The sequence below is a fragment of the Micropterus salmoides genome, unplaced genomic scaffold, assembly GCF_014851395.1.
Source record: "Micropterus salmoides isolate LMB-PRFRI ecotype aquatic unplaced genomic scaffold, ASM1485139v1 Ms_hic_scaffold_7, whole genome shotgun sequence".
Classification (NCBI taxonomy): domain Eukaryota; kingdom Metazoa; phylum Chordata; class Actinopteri; order Centrarchiformes; family Centrarchidae; genus Micropterus; species Micropterus salmoides.
In genome coordinates, this window is record NW_024044459.1 from 29,358,988 (window position 1) to 29,376,546 (window position 17,559).

Genomic DNA, 17,559 nt, shown 5'->3' on the forward strand with positions numbered 1-17,559 from the left:
GTGCAGATGTTGAAGAATTGAGACATTGTCTTGATTTCTTTCCCCTCAGTTTTGCATTCTCTGCTGCATGTGTTCATTGTGAAAAAAAAACAAAAACAAGAAAACCCTACATAAGATTACTTTCTTTGTCCCTTTTCCAGTTGATTTTCTTTGTTTCCTGAAACAGTGGTCGCACATTGTTTAGGACTAACTGGATAGAACTATTTTTGTAGGTTCACAGATAAAAGTGCAACCTCTCTGCATTAATAACAAGCAGCTAGGACTATGGTATGTTAAAATGCCAAGACACAAGTCATGTAAATTAAAGCTCTGCTATACCCAAAGGCTCCTCTTTTTTATCGTAGGTGGTTACAGTTGTGTGAGGCTGCGTTTACTCCTCGTGGTGACTCGACTAATTGTAATAGTAGAGTGTCTTTGCTACAGAGGGCACCCAGACACTGATCTGGTGTACATTATCATCACTGGTCCTATGGACATTTCCGATGGTCCTTTCAACTAGCCACTTTGGGGGGGAAAAATATCCGCTTTACCCCCACAAACAGCAGTAACTGGATACTTATGGCCCACTCATGTGGTTTAGGTGGCAAATATTGGTATAAACATACAAAGGTCTTTCAGACTAAGCACTTAAAAAACGCTTGTAAAATGTGGTCTAGAAACTTGACTTTTTTCCCCATTTGGCTGACAGTGTCAAATATGCCCATGACAGAGTGAGACAAATGCTATTTCTATGTAAGATGTGTAATTGTTTTATTTCCAACTTGACCTCATGACCCTTAGCGAATCAGTAAGCATTTCTCCCACCAGTATCTTGGTTGGTCTTGCTGTCCTAATTTAGACACACACATGCAATTCCAGAGAAGCCAACAATGCCCCCTTAAGAGCACGGTATCGTATACATTGCTGCATGAATAAATATTGAAATGTGTGTGGGGGGGGTTTCAAGGGGTTGTGTTTCTCAGTACTTTCAATCTCTGCCTACTCTTCTGGAGTCTTGTAATGTGATTAAAGTCTATTAATCATCAAAGCAACTCTCTGGGGAGCCTGACTCATGAACTAAGGGGAAGAAGCAGGGGTGGGAAGTGTCAAGAAAGCTTTCAGTGAACACTCTATCTCTTGTTCAGACTGGGAGAGAAAAGCAGGGTCATTACCCACTGAAGTGTTGGGTTTTTGGGGGCTTTGTCAGAGTTGTTTGATATCTGTGGGTTCCCTCTTTCTCCTCTCGAATCACTTCTCATTAGCGGGGTTGAGGAGGTATGAGACCAGCAGCATCCGACTAGTGTAAGTAAAAGCAAGGTTAGGTTGTGCGAGTGGAACAGTTTTTCCTGAGAGGATTGACTCTGTCCAGTCTTTATCGGAGGACAGACAGTCTGTAATGGCAGAAAAGAACAGTCCTAAGTTGTTGTTTTTTTTTTTTCCTTTTTCCTTCCTGCCCCCCAGGTGGTCTATTTCACAGAAATGTACAAGATCTTCAGCGACTTAACAGACCAGATCGACCAGGGGGGATTGACTGATGAGCAGAGGGAGAGGGAGACCGAGGCCAAACTCAGCGAGTTGCGTGCTCTGTCCATTGTCGCCGACGACTGAGGGAGGAAAGCTGAAAAGCGCCTCTCTGAATGGATCATACTCTTATCAGCTTCCTCCGTGCAGTTCAAACGAACAGCAATGGCCTTAACCTGATTATCAGTTTGTTTCCTCGTGGCCTCATCACCCCCATCCCTCCTGCACTACACTTGCCTGTGTCATTCTCCCAGCAAAGACTCCCTGCAACTCCAGCAGCTGAAATGCCACATTAAGTAAGCCATCAGCCAAGTGCAACATTATAAGCCAATATGCTGGAGTTTTTTTTAGTAAAGGAATCAAGTAGTTTTCGTCGGAACTAATTAACAGGGTTACACTTCTTGGTTTCAGCGATGTCTACAAGCATTTGTTTCTAAAGTACAAAATGAGCAAATATTATTACAGTCAGACCTGCTATGTTGCCAACAATCTGTGAAATATAGTTTTTATTACCCGACTTTGAAATTACAAACACTACAGACTCAATGTTATTTAATGTACTGCGGGTTATCGGCAAGAAAATGTATTTCTGTATTTTAGCCTTCGCTGGTTATCTCTAAGTATAGCTGTGTGTTATGTTTTTTTTTTTATAATAATGAAAACATTACCTGTGTATAATGTGCCTACATTGTCCTGACTGTGGATGTAACATGAAAACTAACTTGTGTGAAGTGGCATTGTACCTGTGCAGCAGTGTCGAAAGGTCGACCACTCGGGCTGCCAACAGAAGGGAGTCCCGGTTGAGGTCGAATCACGGCCCAAAACAAAGGCTGGTGCTCCCTCTAGTGGAAAGGGCTGATCATGACACATTTCCTTTTATCCACACCATCCATCATTTGTTCTATTGTTTTGGTTCAGTTAGTCTGTTAGCAAAGAATCTCACACATTGTCGGCAGAAGGTCCTCTCTCTGTACTCTCTACACCAGGGTTCAAAGCCAACCTTTTATTATTTTTTTTTAGAAAGGGGTTTTCCTAAATTTTGGACCAAATCATACTAATGTTGATTGCACTCCTTTGTTTCTACCGGTATCAGGTACTGCCTCAATTTGATGAACAAGTTCTGGTTAATGTGGCTATATGGTGATGAACACACACGGATAGCTCCCATACCATGTTTGTGGATTTGTGAGGTGTCATACCAAGAAGTTGAATATTTACTCCTCGACAGACATTTTGTGATTTTGAAATCATTCAAGCAAATGGATAGTCGATTGCCTGACTTTGTGAGTTACACATAAATAACGGTATTAATGAAGGCGTTTTCTAAATAATTTTTTTTTACACAATAGTGGCTTTTATTTTAGGTTTTTAAATGTATTATCACAATCTGTTAAATAGCAGTGTCATCAGCTGTCATCTTAATTTATAATCAATCATGAAATAAATTAACTGTGGGAATAGTAACCATGTCTACAATCTGCATTTGACTGCGTCAGTGTTGTATTGTTGCCTTCAGTTTAAGTTTGGATACAAACTGCATGTTCCTAAGGTGAGTGCAGGAGTTGTCTATTTAATCACACACACACACGGTCACGATCAGTTACTAATCTATTTCTGTTCAGTTTTATTTTACTGGAATTAGTCAGTCCTGTCCACAAATGTCAATATAAGCAGTATTTACAGTTGAGCCTTTTTCCTTTTCTTTTTTACAAATCATTGCTGATTGAAACCCTCATTAGGTTTAACTTCAGGTATAGGATTATATGTTCAAACTGGGTTACAAAATCAAGATCAGAGATGTTCATGAAGAGCATGACTGCATGGCAATACGAGTGCCCAACAATCGTAAAATACAAACCTACAGTTAATAAGAGCTCTATCAGCAGCATCACCCCAAGTACACTTAGGGTGTCTCGTTAAAAGTCCAGACATGAGAAAAGAACAGGGCAGTGTAAATTAAATGTCTTATGCAGGTTGCTTCTTAATAACTTCTGTGATTCTTATGTCTACAACTAGACAATTTATCAGTTTGGTCCAATTCCCTGTGATTTTTCCATGTGAAGAGTTAATACATTACTGTGCGCAAGAGATGGTAACGTAGATGTGAATTAAAACTTCTTTGAAGCAAAATACCAGTATTCCAAAATATATCCAGATGAGGCACAGCTGGACATTTTTAATGTTCTCCCCGGTGCCAGTCCCATTTCCCCCCCTCCTCCTTATTGGACACCAGTAACCCTTGAATGTTGTGGGTGAATTATTGAGTGGAGTCTTTTCAAATGGTTGTCTTGCTGTACATGCTTGATATTTGTTCCTGAAAGACTCTGCGGATGTCGGCACGTCTACTCTTCAGCGTCGGGGTGAGAAGGCCGTTGGCGATGCTGAATGTCTCTGGATGCAAGTGAAGGTCCTTCACCTTAACAGAAAGAAAGGTGAGACACAGAAGTCAGTATTGTGAGGTTTGGAGTGTGCAAATTTTAACCAAGACCAATGTCAGCAGAGACTCCTCACCTGTTCAAAGGACTTCAGCCCTGCTTCCTTCCCCACAGCTGTCATGTCATCTAATACTGCCTTCTTTACATCCTGCTGGGTGGATCAATAACTCAAGTAAATTGTTCATAAATGCATAGAGTAATGTAAATGTTATAAAATTCATGGTTTACGTGACATACTGGATTCTGGCATAGTTCTTCGTAGGATCCCACAAATCCTCGCTCTTTAGCCCAGTCAACAAACACCTCAGGGTCAGGCACAACTATGCCTATGAGATAAGACTGGCAACATCAAATGCAAGAGAAAATCAAAAAGTTAACTCGTACCGCGGCAAATGTTTTATAATCGAAACCAAGTGAGTGTTGATCAGTGTATAATGTATTGTACCTGTAAACTATCTCCGTGCACAAACACCTGTAGCACAGGAACACAACGGGTGTAGACGTTTTCTATCTTCTCTGGAGCAATGTATTCTCCCTGGGACAACTTGAAGATGTGCTTCTTCCTGTCGATGATGCGTAGTGTCCCATTCTGGCAAAAGAAAAAGGCGTAAAATGCGCACACACACGCACGAGACTAGAAGACCCACAGACTGATTTATTGTGTCTAATCTTACTGGAAGCCACTGGCCCACGTCTCCACTGTGCAGCCAGCCGTCGCTGTCCAAGGCTTCAGCTGTCCTTTCTGGGTCCCTCAGGTAGCCTCTGAACACACTGGGGCCACGAATGCAGATCTAACAGGTCAAAGGCGTGAGAAGAGTCAGCACGCACCAGGCTGTATGGTAATAAGTTTAGCAGGACTGCATCTTTAGACTAACTCACCTCTCCGTCTCCGTTCTTAGCATAGTAGTTCATCTCAGGGATGTCTACCAGCTTCACCATGGCACAGGGCAAGGGAGCACCAACATGACCTGACAAAGACACATCCACAGGACAGGATTAACCAGCACGGGCACGAAAGCATGAGCAATTTAGGGGCAAATGTTAGTTTCCTACCTGCGCTCCAGTCTCCCGGCATAGAGAACGTGCAGCCTGCAGTGCACTCAGTTTGACCGTAACCCTCAAAAATCAGACAGCCCATAGTGGCTCTGAGGAAGGACAGCACGGTGGGGGAGATGGGTGCTGAAGCAGTCAGGGCGAAACGCAGATTACCTCCTAAACTGGCCTGAAACACAAGTGATGCACTATTTATGTAAAATAGTTCAAATAAAAATCATATTGCAGTCACAAGTAAAATTCCATTTTAACAGCATTTTCAACCTAGACCATATTTTCCCATCTGCATTGACCATAATGAGCCAAAATCTTTCTGTTCTTGCTCGCCTGTATGCCTGCTTCTCCAATACACTCCCACAGGACCAATATGCTCTGGGTGATTTTGGCACTGATTGCTGGAATACTGCTTCTCTTGTAAAGTTTGGATACAAATGTATTGACTATTTGCAGAGCTGCTGGTCTACATGTAACACTGTGTTAAGTAGTGCAAAAATATAAATAGTGACAATTGTAGAGTCCTGGATTAACAGAAAATATGTAATTAAAGACTGAAAACCAATGTGGTAAAAAAAATAAACATTCTTTGTTTGGGGGTTGAAGAGGCCACTGGTCCTGTAGGTCTTTATGGGAGACCTACAGCAAAGGAACTGGAGCTTTCAGCAACTGACCTGAATCCTGTTGAACACCAGTTTGTCCCAAAGACTGTTGTTACGTACAATCCCACTATTGAGCTCCGCCTGCTTTCTCCTCACAGCGTAGTGAAGCAAAGCCCGTCGCAACGGAGAGGTCACAGAACCCAGGATCTTTATAGGGAATAAAAAAACGTTGAAAATATACACAAACAAGGTTTAAAACATAACCAACCAAGACTTATGGTAGCCTAAGTGCTAGATAAGGCAGTAAATGACAAGATGTGAATCCAATTACCGACCTTGTCATAGATGCGATTGAGTAAACGAGGCACAACAGGAAAGAAGGTAGGTTTCAGAGTTTTAATGTCATCCATAAGAAGAGAAATGTCGCCTTGGTAGAATCCTACTCTGGCCCCATGGCAGAACATGGAGACCTGTGACAGAAATGGACTTAATTTAGGGTTTGCACACAAACACACCCACATTATAAAAAAAAAAAAAAAAGTCTGAGAAGAGGATCAACTACCTGAATCATCCTCTCAAACATGTGGGCAAGCGGCAAGTAAGAGATCGACACATCCTCTTGTTGGAAGACAAACGAACCCTGAGAGAAAACAAGAAACAAAATGAGCAAAACACAAGGGAGAGATAAAGTTCAGGCAGCAGCTCACTGCAAAGCCTCGCAAGGCAATCAGACATGCTGTATAATTTTTTCAAGAGCAGTTAGATAGCAGAATCTTTATTCAGGGGCAATTAGTTAAAGTACCTCACAGCGACAGGGGCAATCAAACAGCCAATTAATCATACCATTAGACACAGCAGGGAGAGGGACAGTTTTGAGATACAGAGACACAGGCAGATGGGAAGTGATGCTAGCTGTGAGGCTGTTCTCAATTAGACAAGGAGGTGGAAGTGTAGACAGACCTCCAGGATCTTAATGACAGAGGAAGTGTTGGAGGCGATGTTGCCGTGGGTGATCATGGCTCCCTTGGGCTTCCCTGGATAAATAAACAAGACATTATTGCAGTGCCCTGCGCAGCAAAGGAAACTACAGCTGTGCCATAAAGAGAGGTTGTTAGTGGGCACTGAAGGACACTTCTCTAATGATGTGAGTGAAGGATAATTACGCAGAGTCGAATAAAATCAGACGGTACCTGTGGTTCCACTGGTGAAGCAAACCACGGCCAAATCCTGAGGCTGGGGCGGCTACAGCAGGCAGCAATAAAACATGAGAATATGACAACAGCCTTCCTCCACTCTTAAATTTAAACCATGTTTACAAGTGAGTGTTAATGACATCTTATAGGACAGAAGCAACAATAAAACTGTCATCCTAGCATTTAGAGGGGGATTAGCTATTTACTGGAACCAGTTTGATGCGGTGATGTAGCAGCTGAGAGACGACAAACTCACCACAGGATCTTTGAGGTTCCGCCTTCCCAGGTCCTAAGATGTGGACAAAGAGGAGTTATTCATATCAATTTACATATCACCATCGATGACTGAATTAAAAGGAATACATTTAAATGAGTCCGCATTATAGGGATTGAGTACTTCCACCCTGCTCACCATGAGCTGCTCCAGTTTCAAAACCTCCACCTCGCAATTCTTCGCCCTCTCCACAAACGCATCACTGAAATCGCTAAAGAGAACCAGGCAGGAGAGCTTCGGAATCACGCCTTTCTCCTTGTTCTCCAACAAAGACACTGCTTGTCCTCCCGGTCACAGATCACCAGCGAGATCTCCGCTAAGGACGCACCACGACACACACATGAATTTATTTGGTCCCGTGCAGGAAAATTCAAGTGTTACAGCAGCAGAAATACAAGAACTGACGCATAGATAACTTACTATAACTACTACTATATACACACAAAGGAAGCATAAAAAACTAAAATAAAAAAAAGGTACTAAATACTATATATACCAACAGAAATAGTAGCTAAAGCTAAATAAATAGTGCACAGTGTGTTAAAAACTGACATTGTGAACAGAACAAACAGACAAATCACTCGTTTTCTCCTCAGCCTTAGAAAAAGTTCCAGTCTTTTTAACAGACAATAAAAAATAAACAAAATTAAAATCACATGACTGCACTTTGGGTCCAAACATCTAACCTGTGGGGCACAGTAAGTACATTATCTTCCACTCCACTCCATTTATCTGACAGCTAGAGTTACTTTAAATTTGCAGATTTAAGATTTTACATTGAAAACATAATAAGCTTATAAAATACAATTCATTGATAAATATTAAATCAGTGGTTCACAACCTTTTTGACTTACAAACATATATGAGATGTGTGTGGCTGTGTTCACAATCGCACACCAACAGACTACTGAATACTGAATACTGATACTGAAGTAGGACGTCAGCTTGAGTATGTAGTACATTCCAACTGCATAGTATGTGGATTTTGTGTATGCGCAAATCCCCGGATGTATACTATTAGCAAGAACTTATGTGTATGCGTTGCGTGCTTACTGGATTTAACCAGCCCGAAATGCATCACATCTCTACAGACTATCCAACTGCGATCACGTAATGCAGTCACATGACTGTTGCCTGAGTATACTTCAGTGTGAACAGACTGCTGGTACTGTAATGGCATACTTAATTGTTCAGTTAGTAGGCAGTACATACTGATTGAGCATCTAGTATGCAGTATGTTAGTATGCAGCCTGTGAGTTGTTAGCTGTGACAAACAGTGATTCCCCCTCTTCATATTCGTTACTCCATTTATCACATGCAGAAACAGTAATTTTACTTTTTATACTTAAGTACATTAATCTCATAATGTACTTCTACCCAAGTAAAAGCAGTACTTTTACCTATAATGAAGTATTTGTACATATACTCCTTTTACTTAAGTAAAAGGGTCTGGGTTCTTCTTCCCCTGCTGTAACCAACAAGGCCTACACCCAATTATCTCCTACATTGTCAGAACTCAGATTTTATATTTTCTTCAGTGCAGTTGCAAATATGCACACAGTTTGCAAGACTCTCAGACTCCAAAATAATATTCTAACGGAAGGGACAATGTGTGTTTCCCACCACTATGATCTTGCATAGTGGAATAAAGTCTGATTTGACATGGGAGGCTGGCAGACAACCCAATAATGAGATATATGGTTTATATTTTGTGGTGAACTATTCATTTTATAATAAAAATACATTTTCATGAAGGTTGTCTCACCCAGGTTGAGTATGTGGACCATGGCTTCCAGACCCAGTGTATCATACAGAGGCACCACCACCATGGAGTAGGTGTAGCAGGCCAGCTCTGAGATGATCCACTGTCACCAGCAGAGGGAGACAAAGCAGCAAAGTCATACTCCTCTCCGGTCTACACACACCATTGAGTACATGTTGAGTTAGACATCTAAACATTGTGATCTGTATTACCATGCATGCCATTTATATTTACAAAACAAACAAAACAACATTCACAATATAAAACACAGAGTGTAGATTGGTTTAATGAGAGGTTAAGGGCTCTGATGGAGCAGAAAATTATTTTTCACCTTCAGACTACACAGGAATTACAATGCATGACGGATATATTATGAAATGGGTTTGGGAGCAGACATGCGCCAATATTAGCTGCCCTGGAGACCCACTTTCAGCAGCAGCACTCCGCTCTCAATATGAATAAAAGGAAACACACTTGCAGGGCAGACACAGACAAAAGCAAACCATAATTTTAATTTTCAGAAAAGAATGTGATCCTTAGCTCCAAGGATAAGAACGAAGCTTATGGAGATGTGTGTACGAGAATATATTTCAGTTCAGGTGAAATACAATTTTGAACTAGAGGACTGCTTAGAGGCTCAAGGATCAAAATCTTGACTAGAGGCAAGAGCCATGCACGTCTCAAAGGTTATCTAGTTATCTAGACCAGTGAGGGAACAAGCGCCACGCTACAAAATAGTGATGAGTCCAAACCTCTGGTCTGTTTTGTGCAAATATCCCGACAAACTGCTCCAGATTCGACTTGCAGCCTTTGGCCAACAGCCCAGAGCCCAGCACCTGCGCCTGCTCAGCCACCTGAAGAGTTGGAGACGCTCAGTCAACAACCAGCAACAGATGACACAGAGGTGCTATGACTGGAGATCATAATACTAAAAAAAACGTTTCAGACCTCAGTGTAGGAGATCCACTCGTAGGGCTGCCCTGGCTTTCTGAAGCCAAGACATGGGCCATTTCCTGAGGAACACAAGACAGCTGTGTCAAACATACTCAACATTTATAGTAGGGCATCTGTGATATCTTGCTTTTTCGCTTTTTGGACTAAATGTCTTGAATATCACAATTCTGCTATGACCTACATCAAGTGAAACTTGTGATGTAAGTTGTTGAGCTGACTGCTACAGCTACAAACAAGCATGGAAAATATTTTATCACGCTCCAGTGGAATTAAATTGTAATGAGTAATTAGTCATTACACCACAGTTGACTAAATGAATGTTGTTGAATGAACAAATGAATGAGTTAATTAATTATTGAAACCAATTATAAAACATATTTTAATTAGACTTTGTGTAGACTTCAGTGTCACTGACATAACTGACTGTTTAACAAATGAGTTTTACTTTGACTATATATCAATAAATTATTTTTGGCTGTTGAGATATTTCATCCATTTCCACCGCACTGACTGTGAATTAATGATTTTGCTTGAAATCCTTCTAAATGTTTTGTCCAGAACATAAAAACCATCTTCCCTTTTAGCAATAGTTGATTGAGGGTGCTGTTGTGTTAATGCAATAGGGGTCGATAGCCTAAGACTAAAAGGGCTTTAATATTTTATTCTACCAACATAAACATTTCTTTGATATGATTACGCAATACAATTTAGGCTAAAGTTAAGTGAAAAGTGTTGTGAATGTGTCCCTTGTCACCACCTGTGATCCTCAGGCCTCTCTGGAACATGTCATAGGCCGTCTTGGTGTCATCGTAGTAAAACTCCATCAGTGTGTCATCTTTAAGAAGAGCCGATCGCCTGCAGCTGGGATCTCCCTATAACAAACATGCCTATCAAACACCTTAATACACTCCCACGATAATTACATGTGCCATTAACACAAGTCTAAACGTTAGGATGCCAATAACAGCGGCTGTGATCCACTCACATTCACAGCCACGGACTGGGCTTGCAGATCGCAGGGGGCACGCATGGGTCGAGGACGGGTCACCAGCCAGTACGCAGTGAGAGAGGCCAGGGCTCCTAAACCCAGCAGAGAGGAGGGTGACAGCGACAGGGAGGACAGGGAGAAGGAGGACAGAGGCAGAGATGGCAGAAGACTCCAGAAGTCCTCTGATTCAGACCCTTTGAGTCCCGCGCCGGAGCGAAGTGACCGTAACCACTCCCCGAAATGCATAACTGAGAGAAGAGGACATAAACAAGAGAAAAAAAAATACCCAATAAACGTGAAGCTATATGGTGTATTAACATCACTAAAGCTTAATTGTGTTGCAATATAAAACCTGCGGCATCTCCTGCAGAGGGCACCACACAGTAAACCTGCAGCAGACAGAATCAGGCTCACAGAGCCAGTATGTTCCTTTTACAATGTTTTTTAATGGTATTTATTCACTCATTATTCAATCTGGTGCAAGTTACTTTCTTCACCTCTTGTGCTGTGATGCCCTTTGTAATTGCCTTGAACAGTTGTAGCAGTATTGACAGGGACAGATACTTACATCAATTAACTAATTAATAAACTTTAGACCCCCCCCATTAATATTACACACATATATACGGTTTTATCTATTCATTTTATATATTTTTATAACACACGTTACTGTGTCAATAACTTTATTAAATTTGATTTATTTTTACACACACACACACACACACACACTTACTGTTTTATTTATTTACTTTTTTATATTTATTTTTACAGAATGTTTATATTTTAATTATTATATTTTGTATCAACACACAAAAACAACTTTTGCCGTTTTATTTTCTTATCTAATGAAATGTATGAAATTAATTGTCCTTATGTGCTTTATATATAGCTTTGGCAATATTGTTGCTATACATTCATGCCAATAAAGCTAATGTGAGAGCGCGAGCGCACGCCTGGCTCGGGCACCCATGTAGTCATGTTCAAAAAATTACTAACTGGTAAATATCTGATTTTTTAAACTCCCAAATATCAGTATCTGCCTCAAAAATCCTGCATCGGTTGGGCCATACAACAGATTGTTTTTTCAATTAAACAATTGTTTGGTCTGTAAAATGTCCAAAAAAAGTAAAAAACAAAAATGACCATTTCCCAGAGCCCAAGTTTACATCTCCAAAGTGCTCGCTTCTGCCCGTGTCCTCACATTTGAGAAGCTGGAACCAGTGAATGTTTGTCATTTGCTTAAGACTTAAATGCATTATTAATTATATAAACTCACTACAATTGTATAAATGAATAATTGATCATATTCCCACTGTATCAGTACTGGAAAATAAGATTTAGCATTGCACTCCTATGGACAGAACCAGAGATAGACAGGTTATCTTTTTTATTCTTCCTCGTCAAAATCTGGTGCCTACGTTACCCACAATGCAGCTCACCCAGTGTCAGTTTGGTTAGAGACTCTGGTGTGTTATGCTGGTAGTAAAGTTTGATGTAACAATCTCTCCACCACAGTAAAACTGGAAAAAAAAAAAAAAGTCAGGTTAAAAGGCTGAAACACACTGGGCCACAGCCTTGGCACCGCTCAGAGAGAGAAGAGAAGAAAAGGTCTGAGCTGTATAGATGGGGCGAGAAGGGGGGCGGTAGGGAGAGGGTGTGGGGGGGGGGGGGGGGGGGGGGAGAGACACCAGGAAGTAATAATGATTGGCTTAACAGAAACAGGCACCGAGGTTACTCTCAGTCATGTTGTGCCACTCTTTCATTCATTCATTTAAAAGAAAGAGAGAGCGAGAGAGCGACACACACACACACACACACACACACACACACACACGGGGTGCATACAGTAGCGAGGGGCTGGTGGTGAGGGGGCCACCCCCCTGATTCACTGCCAGCGACTTTATTGTTCATATCAAAACAGAATGAATGACAGAGAAAGAGGGAGGGGAAAGGAAACTTGAGACTGATCTATAACATCAAAACAAACTCCCGACAGCGCTCACCCACACACAAACTGAAAAACACGTCACCCATAAAAATCTCTGCTTTCCCACATCCATTTAACTCCCCTCCCCTCCCCGGACACCCCTCAACCTCTCACCCACTTTCTCCCCCCAGAGTACCCAATAAGAGAGGGGATAAAGAGTGATATCATACCCCTCCCTCCTCTTTAACCAGGCCGCTCCTGCACTGCTTCTCTTCCCTGCACAGGCAAAGGGATACAGCACTTGTCCTCAGAGGATTCATAATCTACTTTAAGCATCAGTTTATCTGAATTAAAACTACTCCGTTGCCACTTTACACCTGCTGGGGCAACAAAGCAGCTGGTGATCCCCTTGAGTCCTCTCAATAGGTAAATAAATGGAAAACAAAGGGCTTTATGAAATGTGAAACATCACAAAATTGAGTGCGCTTTGATGAGAGCTTCCTGTCTCTCCCCATTGCTCCCCCCCGTTTTCACTCCCATTCATAATGGCTATTGTCAAGGCCCAGACAGGGACCATTGTGTTCTAAGCTTTTACTCCCTGGAAGAAATGAGACAAAAGAAATGGCACACACATGTGAAAATATACTGAAGGAAAACAAATGCATCTTCACAGCCTGTGCCAGTCCCTGCCGGGGGAGAAAAGGCTGGATGTTTCAGTGGTTCACAATTTAATTTAAATTCAAGGGGGCTGATTGCATAGCAGGGCACATTATGTGGAGTCACGTTATTATATAATAATAGCGGATTATAAGTGTTTTGGGGATAAATGATGTTTGATCCAACAAACAAAACAATGTAAAAGTAGCAATATACTGACATCCTGCTATGGAATGCACACAAAATGCCATAAAAAATAAAAAAAACAACAGGTTCACAAGAAGTCGTCTGATGTGTAACAGGTAGCCTGAGGCAGTCTGCATGTCTGTGCGCATTTACTCCAGCTGACAAGCAGAGACACCGACGAGAGCGCAGAAGGTATTCAAGGTTACAGTGTGCACTGTGTGACAGAAAGAAAAAAAAACAAAAAATATGAAAGCAATGTAGAATTGGGAGTGCACAGAAACCAAAAACTGGTTTAGAGACAAATCTGGCATTTAATCAAGGATAACTTTAATGAATTAAACTGTCAAATGTCTAGTACACTGCATTCTGAGTGCGCTAAAACACAATGAGCCTCACATAAAGTGAACTAGGAGAGGTGAAAGACTGGGAAAAATTACTGAAGAGTTTACACATTAATTGTATAAGTAATATTAGTCTTAGGTCAAATCAGGGCTTAAATGTAGAAGTTGGGTATTGTGAGAGAAACCTTTTCAGGGTTAAGGTAGCTTCATCATAAGCTTTTAGTACGGTAATAAGTAGAATATATCTCTACAACTTCATCAGCATAGTCAGGTGAAGCCTACTTGAATAAACAAATGCAAAAAAAAAAAGGAGCCAGCGACAGAAGTCCATATAAATTCAGTAATGAGTTGCCGTTTCCGACATTTTCTTATTCAATTAAACTTAAAATATGGATTTGGTCAACTAGTACAGCCCCGATTAAGTAATATTCTATGCAGGAATTTTGCTTTTGAGGGAAGAATAAGTCCCTGGATTACATGTAGAGTGAGAAGAGTACAGTAGCCTACAGAGCTTCTGTGGTGATGAGAGCAGTGGTGGAGAATGATCCCCCTGACCTACAAAACTACAGGAGGTGACACAAGGAGGGGGGAGGATTTATGGGGGAGGGAGAGAGAGGCGACAGCATTTTGTACCCATAACCAGCAGCAGCAATGAACTCTGCACACTTTCCATGTGCCCAGAGAAGTGAATGGTCTGATTGGGAGTTACGGGGTGGGGGGACGACACGTGAGGCTGGCCGGGGCAGAGAGGGGGAAACGAGAGAAAGAAAGAACGAAACGCACGGGTGTTTTCTGGCTGTGATTCCCAAATGAAGCGTGAAGAACACAGACACACACTTGGTCACAATAAAGTTTTTCTTGTCAAGAAGGGAGGAGAAGAATAAATGAGCAACCACGCATCCTGCACATAGAGAACACCTTCACTTTCCACAAGACAGTCCAAGTCTCGTGTGGTCTCAAATTCACTTCAGACCAATCAGAATCAGGACTCCCAGACAATGCAACACTTTCTCTCCAGCCTCAAGTTTTTGGTTTCACGTACCTAAGCAGCACCAGGTTCAAACACCACCACGCAAGGGTCATCTTCCACATTTAGCTTTCTTGGCACTGCACCCCATAGGTCAGGTTTGAATCTAGTAGCTCTGCATGGTCCTGCATGGCCCGGACACACAAACCTCAGCTGCCACACTGCACTGTGTTAGGGTAGACTGGATATGGTTGCAACACTTTGTGCTCCAGCAACTATTACTCACTGAATTTTGTAGCTAGAGTTCTCAAACTTTTATACAAAGTACGCACATTTGTTCAGTACAAATGGCACCAATTCAATCCTCTACAAGTATTTCACAGACCTCATGAGTTGATGTCAAATGCAATGTGTTCCCTTGTTACAACCTACCCCACTAGGTTGTAACACATGCTGGGTAAGTTGTAACAATAAGACAAAAGTAGCAAAAACAGATGCCACACTATGATATGCTTAAAAAACAGATAGTGATAAAAGAACAATGTTTCTCTCTCACTGTAACAGACTTAGTATGGTGACTCATGCACATGTGTGTATGTTAATGCATCTATAGAATAAACTTACTTAACAGTATCCTTAATAAATACTACTACAATGAACTAAATTAAAGAACAGACTAAGAATCTTTGTACATCCTTAGGTCTAACAAACAAAGAGGTGTGTGTGGTGTCAATTTGTGTATATTCCTAATCAGAATCACAGTCAGTGCTTGAACTGGGCCGGTGCTCACCAGTACGCAAAACAAGCACTTTTGTATTTTACTCTTTGGCATAGTGAGACTTTTTCTTGCGCACTGGAATTTCTCACAAGCTGCCTGTACACTTCTCTGCCATCTCCACTGGCGGAGACAGAGTATGGAAAAGGTTGAGTGCCGATAAACACGCCAACCTGTGAACTACATGTGAATGGGAAGTACTGGTCACAGTGCTGACAAAGGAATGCTGGTAACCCTGGATTGCAGGCTCCGTGGGCCCAGACTGCAAAGGGTACTCTGTAAAATATTAAAATCAAGAAAGTCCCTAGTTGTATGCATAGCACTTTTACAACTCACCCCACCCCTGTCAGCCATTGTTTAGCTAGCTGTTTTAGCATAGTGGTTTGAAGTTAGAAAGGGGAAAAAATGCATCACATGTTGCCTAAGAAGCTACATTATAATCTAATATAAGTCAAACAATTATATCTGCATTAGTACAGATACTAAACAAAATATAGTCTTGCTCAAGAAAAAATTACTTTCTGACCTCAAATCTGTTTTTTCCTCTATATAGTCTGAATGTGCCAGTTTCCAGACTTGATAACCACCATGCCTGATCAGGGAGGAAGTAGGTAAATACTGAAATGATCACCTAACTCCTATCTTATCTCTAATTGGTGGAATTGGTGTTGTTACAGCTCTCCCCAGAGCTGGCATCTGGCCATGTGGACAACTTCAAACATGTTGCATGACTCAGAATACAGGGTTTCATGCAGGTAAAGTAAGACACAAAACCAAAACAGGCACATGATGACATGCATAAGAATGTGGTTTGACAAAAGAATGTCAGAAAACCTACAGTTCAGGACAGTTCATGGCTGAAACACTCTCGAACCATAATTATCCCCAGCTGGGATAAGGGACCAAACACCACAGCAGTGTGTTTAAAGCTACACATATGTGCACCACAGTTCTTCTAAAGAAGGGCGTACTCTGCAAAAAATATATATAAAACTTAAAGTCTGCACTATAGCCTCAAGTATTTCTACCACACACAATGAGGTCCATATAAGATAAAGTTTCAGTTGAGCAAAGGCTGAATGCACAAATCTCATAAAGTAACATAACTTGATTTTTAAGAACCACTTCATTAATTTTTCTTAACTCAGCAAGGCCTGTATCACCACTGGATCAGTTGAAGGCAACAATGAATTCTTTAAAACTTATATGCAATAGTTTGTTAACAGGTTGATTCATCACAACTTTGTCCAGAGTCAGCAGGCAACTCGGTAGCCGGGAAACTCAGCGGGCTGCAGCGCAACCTTTCTTATTTTTAGATCGGAAACCTAAGACGTCGTAGTTTTGATATGTTTCTGTATCGAATTGAGGCGACTGAAAACAAAACAAACAACAAAGAAAGAAAGACCAAACGGGACTTACCTCATGCAGGCCGCCAACGTCTCCTTGGATTGCTCTCCAAATTTACTACTTAAATCATGTGTCCACGCGTCAAGTTAGAGACGATATACTTATATTTCCGGTCAAATCATCAAAATAAAACATTTTGATGATCAAGCATCGTGCTTTAATCAGTCAAGGCCTAAAGTTCACCTATAGACAGATCATTTAAAAAAGAGAGTAAGTATGTTATTTTTTATTCCACCACTACTTGGCATGTCACATTTCAACATTATAGCAAACAAATGCATTTAAGAAGAAAATGTGTGAAAAAACTAATTTGACACGATGGAAATGTGAATGCTTTAACAGCAAAGGTGTCACTTTGTGTTAAAAAGTGGTGGAACATAAGGGCTCAGATTAGGGGTGTGAAGATTCACAACATTGGGGTCACGAGAACAAGACAAAAAAGTATGGGAAATGGGAAAATTAAATTTCTTAAGCTGTGTAAAGTGGTGGAATGTAACAAAGTACATGTATGTCAACATTGTACTGTATATGTCGATTTTATGCT

At 41.2% G+C, this 17,559-nt stretch overlaps 2 protein-coding genes across 2 annotated transcripts in view; one reads left to right on the forward strand and one right to left on the reverse strand.

The window, feature by feature from the left end:
• Positions 1-2,964, forward strand: part of bin3 (bridging integrator 3) — a 32,294-nt gene extending 29,330 nt beyond the window's left edge. Inside the window, exon 9 of the mRNA XM_038702421.1 lies at positions 1,441-2,964. Within this exon, the coding sequence (XP_038558349.1) occupies positions 1,441-1,587 (147 nt within the window). The 3' untranslated portion in view covers positions 1,588-2,964. The remainder of the gene's footprint in view (positions 1-1,440) is intronic.
• A 143-nt stretch (positions 2,965-3,107) lies between these two features.
• Positions 3,108-17,088, reverse strand: acsl2 (acyl-CoA synthetase long chain family member 2). The gene is given in 21 exon segments (XM_038702420.1): positions 3,108-3,916; positions 4,012-4,083; positions 4,173-4,274; positions 4,381-4,524; positions 4,610-4,726; positions 4,815-4,903; positions 4,989-5,157; positions 5,657-5,791; positions 5,920-6,054; positions 6,147-6,224; positions 6,545-6,618; positions 6,775-6,826; positions 7,034-7,066; positions 7,190-7,327; positions 7,330-7,367; positions 8,817-8,916; positions 9,566-9,667; positions 9,762-9,826; positions 10,525-10,639; positions 10,753-11,003; positions 17,028-17,088. Coding segments are annotated over 20 exon segments (2,148 nt in total). The 5' UTR covers positions 11,002-11,003; positions 17,028-17,088; the 3' UTR covers positions 3,108-3,775.
• Between the last annotated feature and the right edge of the window lie 471 nt (positions 17,089-17,559).